This window comes from Colossoma macropomum, unplaced genomic scaffold (genome assembly GCF_904425465.1).
Source record: "Colossoma macropomum unplaced genomic scaffold, Colossoma_macropomum, whole genome shotgun sequence".
Taxonomy (NCBI): Eukaryota; Metazoa; Chordata; class Actinopteri; order Characiformes; family Serrasalmidae; genus Colossoma; species Colossoma macropomum.
Window position 1 is genome coordinate 27,800,290 of NW_023494809.1, and position 18,078 is coordinate 27,818,367.

The 18,078-nt window shown below is 40.0% G+C and overlaps 1 protein-coding gene across 2 annotated transcripts in view; it reads right to left on the minus strand.

The window, feature by feature from the left end:
* The window catches only part of LOC118798670 (5'-AMP-activated protein kinase subunit gamma-1-like), a 171,932-nt gene that overhangs the window by 24,584 nt on the left and 129,270 nt on the right, over nt 1-18,078 (minus strand). For both annotated transcript variants that reach the window (XM_036558136.1, XM_036558137.1), the window contains 2 exons: nt 16,277-16,358; nt 5,069-5,127 (listed from right to left, as the gene is read on the minus strand). In XM_036558136.1, coding sequence (XP_036414029.1) covers nt 5,069-5,127; nt 16,277-16,358 — 141 coding nt within the window. The remainder of the gene's footprint in view (nt 1-5,068; nt 5,128-16,276; nt 16,359-18,078) is intronic.

Sequence of the window (18,078 nt, forward strand, 5' to 3'; positions counted from 1 at the left end):
TATAATAACAGTGACAACACACATGAATCAACCCAAAGGTAAATGTGCCAGTGTCCCTACGGCTGCTGTTACAGGCCTAGAATAATGAAAATAAACAAAACAATGGATAGATTACACACAGACAAACTTATAACATGTGGTGGTCTACGGAAGCACTTCTACATGGTGAAATATTGACTTTTTGGACTTCTATAAAAACTGTAACTCTCACAATCTTTATTTTTTTATGACAATGCAGCCAGAAGCAAAGTGATGACTGTTTAAAGTTGACCTCTGAAAGACATAGAAAAATACAGACAAAGGGTCTATTTTATCAGGAGACAATTTGAGAGATTAAAACAATCTGTTATTGTAGAGTCCAGGGGTCGGCAACATGCGGCTCTTTTGCTGTCCTGTTGCGGCTCCACAGCAGAATTAGATTTGTAGGTAAAAATAAAATAATCCTCCTTTACAGTAAAATAAGGCTCTGCTGATCGTTCTAACACAGTTTTCGGACCAAATGGTCTTAAACACTGAAGTTAATGCAACCTACAACTGCTAATTCATCAACCTTTGACCCTGAAGGTTGGTGTGCAGACTGCTGGTCACCACAGCAATGCAGACAACGGAGACAACGATCTTGCCTAGCTAGTAGCTAACGCAACGGCAAAGAGAGAGATTTAAGACGAATGTCGATAATTTGGAGACAAATGGACTTATTTGCGTTATCAGTCCAGCTGGTTTCCTGATATTTAATCTGCAACAAGAAACTGTCAAACACTAAAAAAGTCAGCCTCATAAAAAGTCAAACGTTGAGAGACATTTTACAAGAAACTGTCCACTTTTGAGGAAAAGTTTCCTGCCGGAGATGCGAGAAGTACGGCTGTAGCTGAGCTAAAGCTTAAAGCAGAGCAGAGCAAGTCTGTGCTTTTGTTTATATGTTTTAGCCTATACTAGCACATCAGCACATACTGAGACATATTTACAGCCAAGATGGTAAAATGGACATAAAATATGGCGGCTCCCAAGGTGGTTTGATTTGGGTTGAAAGAACAAAATGGCTCTTTGGGTTGCGACCCCTGGTCTAGACCTTTTGAACACAATGTCCCATATAAACTCCATTGTTACTCATATATAGTACTATGCAAAAGCATCTGGGAAAATTATTAAAATGCTACTTATCTGGGTAGTAAGCACTTATTCGCACAGATAAACACTATTATTACAGTAAAAACAAAAAATATTTATACAAAAATATTTACTTTATGGACGTCAATGTGGTTATTTTACCATTTCCAAACCTCTCCTTGAAGAAGACCAGTATTAACTGTCATAATCCAATAGCTGGTTTGGCTAATCAATCCTCCTTTAAATCAAAAAGGTTTATTACACCTTTCTGGGGGCATCAAGGAGAAAGAACCAAACCTGTGTTGTTCTAACTAGCTCACAAGATAACACAGAATAAGAAATGAATGTTTGCAATCCATACACTTTCGCTGTGTAATATCTTTAAAGTGCAAAAACACACTCACTACCCAGACAAATGATTTTTACACAGTACTATACATGATTTTAAACGTTACAAAAATAATACTGTGCTATTATTTTTTTATTATTATTATTATTATTATCGCTCCTGCAGATGTTTCTTCACAGGCCCCGGCTCTACCTTTGGTCATGTTCAACCTCGCTCTCATTTTTTAGACCAACTGAAAAATCATCTGTTAATAATCTGTCCATAATCAGTAAAAGTGTAAGAAAAGCAACAGCAATGCAGACGCTAAACGCTAACCAGTGTTTTGTCTTGACTCATCCATGTTAAATACATTCAAATCAACTTTGAAAAAATTCTGAATTATCTAAATGTAGTAAAACACTGACAAAATTTAGCAGCCTCCACACAAACATAAAACAGCAGAACCTTTTTTTTTATTCTACATAAATTCATCACTGAAAATAGCTGGCTAGCTAACGCCCCCAAGCGTCACACTGGCTTATACTGTTGCAAGTGAATGGCTAGACAATCTGGTGAGTGAAACATCACCTGATTCACTGAAGTAGCAACTGTTTTTAGTTCAAGCCTTTGCTACCAATACCAGACTGAGGAAGAGAGAGACACTGTTTCATCAAAAAATCGATCTGACATTAACTCAATTCATCACTCAGTCCTATCTGTATGTGTGGGAGTGCAGCTGGGTAAAGATAAGTAATTGAACCCATGGGCAGCTCCCACTGTGCTACGCATCCCTTCACAGGAAGAAGTTCTGCACCATCATTCACTACTTCCTGTCTCAACGGACCAGATCTGACAGCATTCGCGTTTCCTTTCCTCATTAATATGCATGACAGAGGATGCTCCTTTGTAGTGATAGTTAGGATTCACTACTTATTTTCAACCTCTTGGGTTAATCCAAGCTGTAATCACAGATTTTATAAGAACGAAACACAAAGGCTGTCAGAGCTCATGAATATTGATGAGCAAGAAGACTCACAGCGGTGAGGCTTGAAACAAACTAACTAAAAGCGGATAACTAGCCATAACTGTAACAACAGCACAGCTATGCTTGCCTCTTAAACTTCAAAATGACTTGCACTTTAAACAAATCATTAAAAAAAAAAATCGATAAAAAAAGCATAGTTTCTATGAGTTAAGCTGCCGTGGTGGGGGAGGCGTGAGAAACGCTGATGAAGTCCTGACCTCTGTGCTTTAATTCCTGGAGAGAGACTGTGAATGCACCTCGGAGATGCAGCAGAGCCCTGGTGGGGTATTTTTATCTGCTGTATTCCTGCGGCTGCCAGTTACAGGCGCACTGCCACAAAGAGCCAGCCTGGGAGTCGGGCCAAGGAAGGCACCAGACTGCAGTGCGGTCTTTATACAACGTGTGATCTATACCCACATCCACATGCGGCAACACGTCTATACAGACTTTCACACGCTGCAGCAGACCTATACAGACACCTACGCACTGCACCAGGCCTATAGACGCATCTAGACGCAGGGTTAGACGGATATAACACTGGCCACTCGGGCCAAGCCAATGAGTCTTATGACCAAAGTTAAGAAACTGTGGCCACGATAACAGAAACATGCATATAGTGTATTTACAATCAATATGCTAACAGTAGATGCTGCAGGAAGTAGTTATTTAAAACAGAATTAATAAGAACATTGTTGTTGTGGTGACTGTGGAGGTCCTGCCTGCCGATCCAGTCCACTCTGATACCACCCGATCTAGGTTATGCTATTGGTGAGATTCTGGATGACACCCAGGTGCTTGTTCAGCCTTGTCATCTCAAGGCTTGACTACTGCTGACTCGCTCCTGGCTGGTCACTCCACTGCTGCATTCCCCTCACTGGCTTCCTGTAGCTGCCCAGATCAGATTTTAAACCCTCGCCTACAAAGCCAGAAATGAACCACCCCCTCCCGACCTGATGGCAATGGCCAAAGCTTGATCTGTACTTCATGCCCTTCAAGTTTCAAGTATGGCTCGGCATCAATCGAGACTCACGCAAGACGAGCATTAAGACTCTTCTCTGTCCTGGCACCCAGGTGGTGGAATGAGGTGTTCTTCAATGAGGCCACCTTCAAGCGCAGACTGGAGACTGATCTCTTTATGAAGCATTTTAAATGAGCACTTACTGAAATGTACTGTACAGCATTTATGCTTTGCCTTATTTCTGTATATTGTATCTTTCTTTCTAATATCAGTACTGACTTCTGTTTCTGGCAGTGCTCAAGATCAGGGCTGAACGATTAATTGTTTTTATATACCGAAAATGAGTGCAATTTTCAAATCGTAAGAGCTGCAGTTTTTCAAAATTACAGCCTACATTATCAAAAACGTTGTCTTAAGTTTTAAGAGGGGAAATATAACCTAATAACACAGAGCTAGTGCACTGACTGTAGAAGAGTTAGACCAGGCATGTCAAACTGGGGACCTTCCAGGCTAAAGTGCTGTGGGGATCAGCATTTACCCTCATTTAACACTCTGAATTCAGCTTATGAATGCCTTGCTAATTAGCTGATGAGCTGAATCAGGTGTGTTTAATGAGGCAGCATGCTGAAATCTGCATAGTTTTTGGCCCACCAGGACTGTAGCTTGACACATGTGAGTTACACCAATCAGAGTCAACCAAACCTTGTGGTGTGACATCACAAGCCAGAAAAAGTGGATATTTTGAACTACTTGGCCAAAAAAACTACCTGAACCTTAATTTATAGAAAATAAATTGCATTACTGGTTGGAAAAATTGCAATTAGATTTTTCCCCCCATATCGTTTAGCCCTACTAAAGACTAGTTTGGTCTCTGACCTTTTAGTAAGAGCTAGGATAAAGCTCTGAGCAGATAAAGCACTACTGTAAGCCACAAAACGCCATAAACATAAATGTATATACTGTTTAGCTACTGCACTGATAGCTTCTCGGTGTAGATAAATAAATGAGATGCAGTGGATAGAATATTGATATAGAAACCTTCCAGATTATACAAGATAGGGTTGGACGATGTACAAGATGCCAATCTATATGTGTAAGTATAGATTTGCTGGATTGAAGGTGCAGCAAGTCTCCGTAGTTATTGTTGTTCAAATCTTCCAAACACATTTCAAATTTGCCAGATTTGGCCAAAAAGTATATTCTCTATAGCAGCCTCACCTGACATTCAACTAAATATTTATTCAATGCAGCTAAACTTCATGCTGAATGTAACAGATTTTATTAAATCTGACCTTAAATCTAATCCTCATTTTAACTTCGACCCAGAACCTAAACATAATCCTAAACTACTGAGTTATCAGACAGTTTGTTAACAATTTAAGCATCTTCAGAAGATTTACAGGGGACTATCAGGGGACAAAATAGAGTGCGACCCAAATTTGAAGTCTGCTATGATTAGTTTATAGCAGAAAACAAGATTAGTTTATAGCAGAGAAGAGCAAGAGAGATAGACAGAGAGCGTCTACCCAAGTTAACCCATTCGCCGTTTGCATTCATGCAAATACTGGTTCAAAAAAAAAATATATATATATATATTGATTAACACCCAGCTCTGTGCTTTACTTAGAATACAAAGGCAGGGTTCACATACCATGGGTGACTTGTAGTATCTGTGCAGTATATTGATGAAGTCTGTGATGGTTAGCATTCCTGCGAAAGAACAGAAAAAGAAACATTTTGGTTTGAAAGGCGAATGCACACAGCAGAGATGATACACAGTAGGACGGAAAGACAGAGGAATGGAGCCTCTGATGACGTGCTCTCTTTGCTCGGAGTACAGTGAACTCTTTCAATCTGCAGCGGCTCTTCCGAGAGCGACGCCAAACCAGTGGATTGTACCAGAGCGTTTGTGTGTGTGCGCTGAAGAGAAGTGCTGACGCAAGCCACGCGAACGACATGGCTGATGTCCCAGCCGAGCGCAGCCTGGAACAGTAATGGAAGTTGGCTCATGTGTTGCAGCGCTCTGTAGTTCATCCACACAGAGCTGTGCTCTATTGCAGAGGGTCAGAAATAATGCCGCACTGTGCTAACAGCCTTCTAGACGTGTGATACTGGCAGTGGCATCCCTAACTTTACTAAGCCTGTTGGATTAACCATATTTTTATTGTCAGTGCAATATAAATTTCCACAATAAAACACATTGCAAAGGGCTGAAGTAACAGAACAGATCCAATTGTATTACATGCACATGGCATCAGTGTGACATGGATATTATACTGGAGGGAATGTGCTGTGCCTAACATTAACCCTCTATTGCATGAATTATTATGTAAACATGATAAAAATGTTGTGTTTTTGTAATTTTAAAATTGCTTAAATAATGGAAATATATATATATATATATATATATATATAAATTATTTATTTATTTATTATTTTTTTTTAAGTGGGGTATTTGGTCAATCGTTGCCATATGGCAACAAGGTACAATCTTAGAAAAAATAAAAAAATAAAAAAATAAATAAATCAATAAAAAAGCACCATAAAACCAAAATTTTCTCTAAAAACATCCTTTTATTGAAAACAAGACCAAACGAATCCAACATATACTTAGTCAAATGTACGACCCAATATTTACAAATATTGGAAATAAATACAATTTCAGCTGGTATTCATAGTGTACAGTAATAACAACGCCATAATAAGAATTCCTGGTCACGTGATGTCAAAGTATTTGTCCTTTCAAAGTAAAAGACTCTTTTCCCACAAATAAATAGGAAAACACGGATCTTATATTACTACTTTTTATTAAAACTGAGATAAAGTAATTGTTGCCATATGGCAACACCATAGCGGGTTAAAGCAGTGCTGTACTTGCCTGAGCACGGAAACTTCAGTCTTCCGAATACGAAGAGGTTCTTAATCCTGGTCTTGGATCACCACTGCCCTGCACATTTTAGAGCTTCACCTGCTCCCAACACACCTGATGCAACCAATGAACTAATGAACAAGACTCTCCTGAGGTGAAGTACACTGTAGTACACAACCCAGCCACTTACAATGCTGAATAACTATGCTTTCCTTTAAAGAGACACTCTGACCACTATGGACAGTTTAACCATCACTACATGTGTTATAAACTTGCCTACTCATCTCCTACAGCAGAGTTTCTGGTTTAAAGACTAGGAAAATCCCCTTCTGATGACATACGTCGAAGGTGGGAGGAACTTTTGAAACTTTTTAAAAGCAGATACTTGAGGATGGGCTCAAACATGTCCAACCCCCTCACTGAGGAATGCAGAAGAAAGCCTAAAGTTTCTGTTAGGAAGCCAAATATCATGTCTGCATTTATTCAGGTCTACATCAGCAGTTACGCCAGCAGACATGATATCTTTATCACTACGATAGAGGCAAGGGCTGCAACAAACAGCTAATTTGACAGTTGAATAATCTATCAATTATTGACACGAATAATTGATTATTCGGATTATGAATCACTAAATCACCAAATAACTCTTACGTAGCTGTCAGCTTTTAAATTTAGCTTAAGGTTGTTTTCTGTTTGCTAACTAACAATGAAGAGAAAGAATTCAATTCATTTCAATTTTACTGAACTTTCCTGCTAATATATAATATAAGATACTCCAACATCTTTTTCCCATCAAAATTTACTTTGGTAAAAACCAAGGATGTGCTAAGTAGCAGCAATAAAATATAACAAAACTAAATCAGTTTTCCTTTAATCACGTAAATAAAAAAAATCAATCTAAATTTAAATTTTAAATTTAAACATTACAGTCTGTGCTTTGTGCTTTTTGCTGTCAAAAAATGTGCAACGGAATACAGCATAACATGAAAAATTACATTTTAATGCTAGTTTTAAGCCGTAATGCCCCTTTAAAGGTTCTACATTGTGTAAAACTGAATTTCCGTTTTTAATGAACTCTGATGAAGTATATAAACATTGCTCTCCAGTCCACACGGTCCACAAATGGAAACTAAGCTGAAGTCATTGTTTCTGTGACATCAACAAAACCAAACCCATTTACATAAATCCACCAGTTCAGCCTACAGTACACTGTTATTAATAAAGGTTCTGCTCAGGTACATTTTCGTTCATGAAGGTACAAACAATGTAAATGTTCCCTCAAAGCTACAACAGTGGTTTTAAGGTCTGATTGTGAACCTTAAATAAGTTTTTCCAGGTGAAAAGTTCGTATTTGTACCTTTTCATAGCCGAATGATTTAAAACAGAACAGTAAAATAAAAGCCTGGAGACGAGACGGGGTGTGTGGAGTCAGTACAGCTTAGAACATATCATTTCAGTGGATTATGGTTCAGTTATGTTCCCTGACTAAAGGTACTGAGATGTACCCTTGAGGGTCCCACCCCAGTGATAAGAGGGGAACTGCCCCAGTGACAGTTTAGTACCTTTATTTCTGAGTGTAGTTAAGCCCCACCCATTCACGCTAAAGTTATGATGAGCGTTTCAGCATGAACCGCTTTCTGAATGAGGCACAACACAGAGCAGCCAATCAGAACAGAGTTCATTTACATAAAACTGTTTAATTGTAAGGGATTAAGAGAGGTTCAAATGGTCATGCAAAAATGAATTGAGACTGTTAATGAAAATGCAACACTCTTAAAAAAAGATGGTTCTTTAAGGGTTCATTATTACAAAATGGTTCTAGACTCAATTAACCTTTTCATAATTAAATCGTTTTTTGCATCATGAAATGGTTCTTCAAATTGATGGAGAATGTGTTGTATTTTTGAAAAGGGCTCTATATAGCACCAAAAAGGGTTCTTATATTGTAAGAAGGCCGATATCGTCACAATGAAAGAACCCTTTTTTGTGCTATATAGAACCATTTCCAAACACCTACATCTACACCACAGTCTCTTTCAGTCTCTTCAAGATGCATAGACCCCTTTAATCAGGCAAAGGGTTCCTGGAGTGTTCATGGTTCTATATAGTACCATTTTCTTTAGTAAAGAACCCTATTTTTAAGAGTGTAGCCTGTAAGAATACTAATGAGATGATTATTTTTCAATCCAAAGAGCTTTGTGAAATATGCCATGCAGTGGCTCCTGTTTGAGGGAATGCAAATGACAAGCAAATGTCATTTTAAACACAGGACACAAGCACGTAAAATAAAATATGCAAAAGAATACCCAAAGAGCAATATAAGCTAATTCTGCTCAGCTGAGAGGCTCCAGTATAGTCTGATAGCTCATTAGGACTGCACTGTAGTCTGTCTAAGCAAAGGAGGAGAGACAGTAGGGCTGGGCGATATGGCCAAAAATATTATCACGATAAAAAATTCCTATCAGTCGATATCGATACATATCGCGATAAATGTCAAATCATTATTTCTTTCAAGTTTGAAGGCTGATTTTTGCTCCTGGTGGGTTAATTGCTGTTTTAAACTATCCTTTATGGTCGGAACACGACAAACACTCACCAACCAGTGGAACATTTCACAGATCTGTCATGGGAGAGTGGGAGAAGGTTTCTGGTGAGCTGTTTTTACCAGCTGGGAAGGAGATTATTTTTAGCTGTCTAGTGACGAGTGCTAGGCTATCTGGTTACGAGTGCTAAACTGTTTAGTTCCTCAACAACGTCAGCTTAATACGAACAGCAAATGTTAGCTGGCTCGGTAGGTCAATGATGGTTCACACCGCCTTACTGCCACATCCCTGTCAGAGCACATCAAAGTATCCACACACCAGCAAGCAGACATCTGGATTTCTCTAAGAACCGCAATATGTCTGACGCTCGCTGTGTAAAAGCTTTAACTGCAGTGTGAATCTCTCACACCAGACAAACGGAGGTACATTTAAACTGAAATCAGTGCTTTTTTGTCTTGTTTGATCTACAGTAACATCAATGATGATGTGATTTAACGCTGCTAAAGCTGGTTAGGATGTACAGAAAGAGGTGAGTTCACTGTAGGACAGTACAGTTACGCCACTGACCTCGTCACTCACACTCGGTCACAGGAGAACAGATCACCGGTCGCTCCACTCAGACAGGGAATGTATAACTCCACGTTTCAGACATTGCTAAGGAATATATGGTGACCCATTTCACTCCTTGACCCTCCTCTTTCTAATCACGTTGAAAAACTCGGAAGTGCGCCCTCTTGTGCTGACAGCAGAGTAGTGTCGCTTTCCTTGCAGTAGAAAACGGCACCAGGGCTTTCACTAGAACGTGGAAGTGTAAAAACGCTCTATTATATCAAACATTTATCAAACATTTCTTATATTTCTATCGAGCAAAGTTATATCGCAATAATTATCATTATCGTTTTATCGCCCAGCCCTAAGAGACAGGCGTACAAGTATGAGATAAAAGGTTTATAAATGCAGTATTGTCCATTTTCAGAAAAGCACACAGCCCCTATTGCAGAAAAATGCTACAATACTGGTAAGCCTTAGCCATGTTAAGACAGTGATAGGCAGGCAACGCGGCTGAAGCCCAGTGTTATGAGCCATGCTACAGTTAAGCTGACAGATGCTCTGCCTCTACACTCCTCTGCTGTGAGCGGTGGGAGTATCCTGAGCTCTGTTAATTTAAAAATTACAACCTACATCTGATTCCCCAAACCCTCTCCACCCACTCTACTGCTCTAGATGCTCTCTAAAAACTCACACACCTAAATAGAAGTCCTATTTCAGCAGCTGTCTCCTCCTCCTCTACCAGCCTCTTCACAAATAAACGCACTGAGGTCTCCCCTGCTGCCCCAGGGTGCGTGTGCGGCAGCCATTATGGCTGATGTGACTCAGCAATTCCCACAGACGCAGCTCACCTGGCCTTCAACACTGAGAGCATAGATTACAGACAGACTATCAGAGCAGAGCCAGCTAAAAACAGACCGACAGCAACAAAAACCCATTTTACATCTTATGCAGCCCATCAAAACTCACTCTTTCATGGTTTTAATCACTAAGCACGTTAAATATGACTGGGAGCTGTTCAGATTTTGCCATTTTTTTTTGGGAAAAAAAATGCAGAACTGAAGAAAAAAGTGCTGAATAATGTCATAGCCTATAGATTTCATCCCCTTGTTCAGCACTCAAACCTTTCAGCTGTTCAAACCAACTTTGGGACAAAAGATTTTCAGTATGTGCCTTTAACCACAAAAATTAGGAAGGAAAGAAAGGCAGAAAGAAAGGCAGAAAGGCAGAAAGAAAGAAAGAAAGAAAGAAAGAAAGAAAGAAAGAAAGGCAGAAAGAAGGAACTTGAAGAATGAAAGAAAAAAGAAAGACAGGCAGAAAGAAAGAAAGAACTTAAGAAAAAACGAAAGAAAGAACGAAAGGCAGAGAGAAAGAAAAGAAAGGCAGAAAGAAAGAAAAGAAAGGCAGAAATAAAGAAAGGCAGAGAGAGAGAAAGAGGGAAAAAGGCAGAAAGAACAAAAGAAAGGTAGAAAGAAAGAAAGAAGCTTGTTTAAATGTGCCTCCAGAGGAGTAACACTGCAGACACTATCCTATTGATAAAATTATCATTTTTTTTTTATCACTTCATAATAGAATCTAGAGTTTTCGGTGTGCTGCCATGTTTTCCAGCACTATATAAAACACGAACAGTGCTTCATTTATTGCTGGATGCAGCGCTTTTTCTTCCCGAGTGAGTACGTGAGCTCATCCAGCGAGCAATCCGGAAGAACTAAGTACTTATTATTGTTTTCTTATAAATAATAATAATTATGAGTAATGAGAAAGCGCAATGATGTGAGAACGATATTCTTATTCATGTGTTTCCTTGTTTAAAACGGTAGTTTGTGAAAAAAGAATTTCTGTTACATTACATTCTTTGTGTATCAGATAAATGAAGCAGTAGCATTTCGAAATTGTGTTATTACTAGAAAAGAGTTGATCAAAACATAAGTAATAGCTTTTTTTTTGCATCAGCCTTGTGTTGACAGTAGTTTGTGAGTTCAGACCATACTTCAACACGGTGGAGGTAGTATGAGTAAAGACTGATTGAGGGAGGGGGAGAACTTGGGCTGGAGTTCTGGGCAGATTCTGCCTGTAGTTAGAAGGCCGGACCCCCTCATAGCTGTGGTAGGACTGATGTAGGACTGAGGAACAGGGAGGAGATGGGGTGGCGACGAGGATTGCGAACACTTTGTCACAGGGAACAGAAGGTGAGGATGTGAATTAATAGGGCATTAGACTGGAAGAAGGAGGGGTTTCAGGCATGTTCCTCCCCCCAAACTTCAGCTATAACATAACTACATTTTAGAATGGTCAATGATCATTTAGGCAAATCTGCTCTTAATACCAAAAAAGACACTTTGATGAACATGAAGTTGAGTGTTTTAAACCGTAGCTAACACAAAAAAGGCTGTTAACAAAGCCCTTTAGCATGTGCTGCTTCTTATTTAACTGAGAAGTAACAGTGAAAACCAAAATTTACTCTGACCATTTCCTCCAAAAAAAGAAAAAAGAAGGAAATAAAAAAGATGCAAATGCCTACAGATAAGCTTACAGATATTTTCATCAAACTGAAGTGAGGGAAATAAAACTGAGTCACTGAAATGCAACAGAGCGCTTCCATAACACCTGCTTGTGGCTGCTGTCGGCTGTTGAAGAGAAATACCTGCTCCTACCAGTCAGCTCATGCACACAGTTACTCAATGCAGCACAGCTGTATGTTCTCTAATGTCTTTGTTTGTATCTACATACGTGTGTGCACAAGCTTCAGGCTGGGAGGAGCAGGAGAAAGTGGACAGTGTGTTCCTCTGCATAGCCTCGCTGCTGTGCATTAGCTCAAGCTAAGGCATATGCTCAGGACTCCCTGTGCTTCCGCTATCGTGCGTCACCTAACCCCTGCAGTGACAGGAGACAATCTACCAGCATGGCTCCTTCAGAATGGCCGGAGAAGCTCTGTGGGAGGGAGGCTGGCTGGCTTATGAGTTTAGACAGCAGCTATTCAGGACAGTGCTCAAGGGTCACTCTCTAGACTGCATTCATTTCTATCCACTTCCCTATTCGTCTCCAATCCAACTCCTCAGTGTAGCCGTTTAGTTCTATTATAAAACGTATAGCTCTGCTTCTAGGATTTGATTGGCTGTGCTAAGTTCAACGCCGTCTTAAAATACAGGATATACATACATATGATCACACGGCAATTGAATTCTACTGTATTGTGCTAAATATGTTAGCTCTTTAAAAAATTACTGCGTTCATGACTGGTCTAGTCATGAAACTGCACCCAATTCACAGACTGTGAAAGCTAACAAAATAACTGTAGTGAGTGCAAATGACTGCAATCAGGTCGAGTAAGTGTGACCAGGTGATTAGGTAATAATTCCGATAGGCCCGTTTATATCGCAATTTTCATGAAAGCCACTGAAATTCATATGTTAATGATTTTTATACAACAGTTAGTTCTGTATCACTCCGCTGAGATGCTGTTGCTAAGCAACGACTTTGACAGCTGTAGGAGATGCTCAAGCCATTTGAACGTTTTTACTTCCACAAACAGAAAATGGATACTTTTAAGATCACATTTGACCGACAGTTGATTTGGTCAGACTCTGAAGATGAGACGACACTAAATTCCCCAAACTGTCATCACCACTGAGCAGCTTTTCAGTCGGCAGCTGTGACAGAAGAACAGCTAAACAACCTGGAATCAGCCAGAAATGAACCCAATACCATTCGCCAAACTAAATGGGCTGTAAGATGCTTTACAGACTGGCTGGAACAAAACAACATTAATACTGATCAGCAAAAATGGACAAAACTGAGCTAAACCTGATATTGCATCAGTTGTATGGCTCAGTCCGTACTTCAAAAGGCGAGGCTTACAGCAGACTGTGCAGCGAGTGGGCGGAGCTTGTTACTCTGAAGTAGCAACAAGCTGCTTGTTAAGTAACTATAATTTGGCGGAAGGAACTGCGAACATTAAAACGTATTAAACGCCACATTCACGGCCCAGTTTATTAATTTATTACTTTATTTATTTAACTGTTGTATAAAAGCAATAGAACACTCGCCATTGGCTCGTGTCTGTGACCAAATTCCAGCAGTGATGTTATTCCGCGATAACACACTCCCTCTCGTGTTCTACTGCTTAACTGTTTCACGGTGCACCACACAGCACCCTTTAACTGTGTTAGAATCACTGTAATGCACAGCTTCTTGTGGCTTACTGCGTTAATATCCACCTTCTGTATTTCAGAGCCTGCCTCTAATCACTCCTCCAGTATGCTGCTTTGCTTAAACCCCTGCGTGGTCTCCAGACAAAGAAGGACTGTAGTAGCAAGACGGCCTGGGAGAAAGCCCGACTCTAGCGCTCTGACTCCAGCCAGTCTAGCCACTGTCCAGCACGTGCTTCTATTCTGAGTGTCTCTCTACGCAGATCCTGATAATGTGGGAGAGGGCTGGCAGGGTTGTTGGGTGCAATGGAGGATTGCTGGGGAGAGAGCGAGGGATCATCCTCCCACGCTCATCAGCCATGTGTGGCACTCTGCTCTCACAGGCTCGCTCAGAGGATGGCCTCATCTGCTGCTTTTCCGATAAGAGCCGAAGAGCAGACGCTGCTACACTGCAGTCTGCAGCCATGGAAAAAAGCAGCAAAGTTCATGGAAGTCCATTAGCTTAGAAGGAGGGGCACTAGAACAGTTTTACCTCCTATAGAGAAGTGCATTCCGCAGGTCTAAGGTTGCAGTTAAACTGAACTGATACTGATGGAAGGGCTGGGGGGGGCTTTTAACAGACTGCAAAAATAAGATTTTCAAGTCTAGCATATTCCTAGAAGGCATAGATCCCAGGATAAATCTTCTAAGAAAAGCCGCTTGGAATCACGCCTTGAGCATTTTCCAAGTAGCGCATAATTTCGACTGCAAGTTGCTGTAATTTCTTGGGCCGACTGGTAAAATCTCAACATGAGGACAAGCATGGGCGACTGAGGGTTTGCCAACTATTCCTGATTAGAGCCAGCAGTCAAGTGAAGCCCTGAGGACAAGGACTTCAACATGGACTACTCAATGAAGTTGGCAATAGAGTTGCTATCATCATAGTCAAAACCAATACCAGTGAAATCTGACGACTCTCAGTACCAATTCAACGCCACAGCAAAAACAGAACATTAAGCCCCATCTTTAATTTTTAAACTACATTATTAAAACCCACAAGGACCAGAAAGTTTAAGGCCAGATCACATCAATCATACATTTTAAAACAACTATTAAAGAGGAATTCCACAGATTTTTCAACATGTCAGCATAATTCAGTGGCTGAGATGTAAACAGAGTCATTCAGAGTGGTTTGGTGTGAAATGGTTCATCATAGAGAAACTTGCAGACTCAGATTTCTTTACAGTGGTGATGATAGGAACCAGGGGTCACCATGACTACAACACAAATATGGATATTTTATTTACTATCCAAAACCACCAGTGCTTTTATGTAATATTACATATATTTTTTATATCAATGTGATTTTTCTGAAAAAAGGTTTTCTCTGGGGACTATTTCTCATTAGAACACCCTTCATGTATCCCTCCACCATGAATAGATTAAAATAAATTGATTAACATATGTTTTAGACCAGGGGTGTCAAACTCAACCACTAAAAGGGCCATGTTAAAAAATCTCAACATGGGCCAGAGAATGCCTCTGTTTTTATTTCATATTTAATTAACAGTTTCATACGACCCGAACTGGGCACTGTTTATTCAAAATATGGCAAAACAACTACAGGAACTTGTAGCAGACCTTGAAATATTACATGAATACCTGAATTATTCATAAATATTTTAAATATTTTTTTTATATATAAAACAATAGGCTACATTAGCTACAGGTAACCATTAAACCTCCTTTAAAACACGGGTAGTAGGTTTTTTAAACTTGCCAATTTGCTTGAACTAGACACCTGCTATCTTTCCTTTTTGTGGTGGAACAATTTCATGTAATAACTTTCTCTGAGGGGAGCTTTTAGAGGTGGATGTCTGGTTCCTATCGCCACCACTGTGAACAACTCTGACTCAGCAAGTTTCTCTAGAATTAAGCATTTCACACCAAACCACTCTGAATGACTCTGTTTACATCTTAACCATTTAATTATGTAGACATTTTGAAAAATCGGTAGAATAGTAATGTGACAGCTGTCTTTGGAAAGATCTGCAGAAAGAACTGCCAAGCTCAATGAACCAGAAGGAAAGGGGAGAATATCCACCACCAACAATGGGTTGGTTTGGGTTTGTCTGGTGTCCAACTCAGCAACATCACGTCACATGCAATATGATGACCAGCGTTCTCAAACAAAATTTAGACAATATGTGTAGTATGCGTTCTATCTTTGGATGAGAACTCTGACGATATAAGTAACAACGGTAATATTCAATGGGACCACTTGCAGATTGGGTTTCGAGGTCTATTACATGCTCTTGCTCATCTGCCTCATGTTTTTTGCTTTGAAATGTCTTTCTCGTTTGAAATGCACTGGTAGTCACAATTGCTGTGTTGTTTTTCCGGTGTGTGCACTTGTACTTGCGGTTAGACAGGACTGGCACACATTGGTACCAAAGGCACTGATGTAACTCTGTACCACCAGTACTAAAAAATAGACGTGTTCATTTTTAAAAATTTTGCTATTGACTTGGCACCAAAAGACCAACACTTGACACCTGTAGTGCATGACCACGGATGCACCATCTTGTGGGAATGAACTTCTGATGTTGGGACTATGGGTTCTCCATTGTATGATGTCACTGTGCTGGTCAAACATGAGAATGAAATAAGAATTTCTAAAGAAAAACAAAATCATCGTGTCATCTTCACTACTTATAAGGCATTACTACAAACCCCAGGTGACTGCACTAAGCAGACCTATGAGCACTCACCTACAAAGCTCTGCTTCTTCGTCTCCCACAGTGGGGCAGCTCGAACTCCATTGGCTACCAAGGCAAAAAAGGCCTTTTTAACCTGAGAAGAAAGGGAGAAAAAAAATGAACAACTTTGCACCTGATCCTGCATTTTTAGCAGCAATTTCAAGTGACAGAGGGCGCTGTACCTATCTCTGTCTCCAAATCTTGTCAGCTGTGGGTCTGCAGTTGCACATGCACTATGGCTAATATTGTGACTAATAAACATGAGTGTGTAATTTTTGCATTACAGAATCTATACATCAAATAGCTTACACATAATAAGCAGTGCATGGACTAAAAAATGCTGCAATAATAAAATGTAGTGAAAACACAATATAATTCTAATTACCTGCACTGACAGTTTTATTATTCATGATTTCTATTGCTTTTTGTGCAATAAAACAATCAAGATTTTTCAGATGTTGTTGTAATTGGTGAAATTAAATATATCTGTTGAATATATTATAGATAACCAACCCTGCCTTTATGTCATACAGCTATAAAAGGGAACAACACACAACCACAATAACGACTTCCACTATACCAAGAAGCCAAACTGATCTCCTTCCACTGCAGCATTCAGTAGTCCACATCATTATTTCATCTCTGTTTAGTATTCAGAGGCATTATTTTTCTAAAGCCACAAAAGTTGCTTAGCTTACAATGAACTAGAGCTGGGCGATATGGCCAAAAATGTCATCACGATAAACAAAACTCATATCGTTCGATATCGACACATACCGCGATAAATGTCAAATCATTATTTCTTTCAAGTTTGAAGGCTGATTTTTGCTCCTGGGTGGTTAATTGCTGTTTTAAACTATTCTTTATGGTTGGAACACGACAAACACTGTCCAAACAGTGGAACATTTCACAGATCTGTCATGGGAGAGTGGGAGAAAGTGTCTGGTAAGCTGTTTTTACCAGCTGGAAAAGCACGGCTATTTTGTAATAGTCATAACTTAAGAAAGAAAACATTAATTTAGCTGGTGACGAGCGCTCGGCTACCCCGCTACAAATGACATCACAGCATTCAGACACCAGCTAGCGACGACTGGATTTCTCTATACTATCGTAACCTAATAGTTTAAGGGGTGAACCGCAAAATATCAACACCAGACAAACGGAGTCCTCCTTTTGGGTACGTTTAAACTGAAAGCAGTGCTTTTGTGTCTTGTTTGATCCACAGTATCATCAATTCTCCGTGTCGTGTGAGCGACAGTGCGCCGCTCTCTCGCTCTCCAACAGCTTCCTCAGTTTACTTTCGTATCAATCCGGGCTGTAATTTACATAAACCCACTTCTTTCTTTCTTTCACTTTCGTTGCTTATGAATGCACTAATACGTAAATATGACTATCCGAGCGCTGTAACAGCGCTGTAGTTGTGAGGATTGTGATTTAACGCTGCTAAAGCTGGTTAGGATGTACAGAAAGAGGTGAGTTCGCTGTAGGACAGTACAGTTACACCACTGACCTCGTCACTCACACTCGGAGAACAGATCGCCGGTCGCTCTACTCAAACAGGGAATGTATAACTCCGCGTTTTAACCGTTGCTAAAGACTCATCTTACTCGTCGCCCCCTCCCTCTCTAATCATGTAGAAAAACTCGGAAGTGCGCCCTCTCCTGGCGACAGCTGAGTAGTGTCACTTTCCTTGCAGTAGAAAACGGCACCAAGGCTTTCGCTGAACGTGGAGGTGTGAGAATGGTGTATTATATCGAACATGTCGTATCGCTCTATCGAGGAAAAGTTATATCACGATAATTATCGTTATCGTT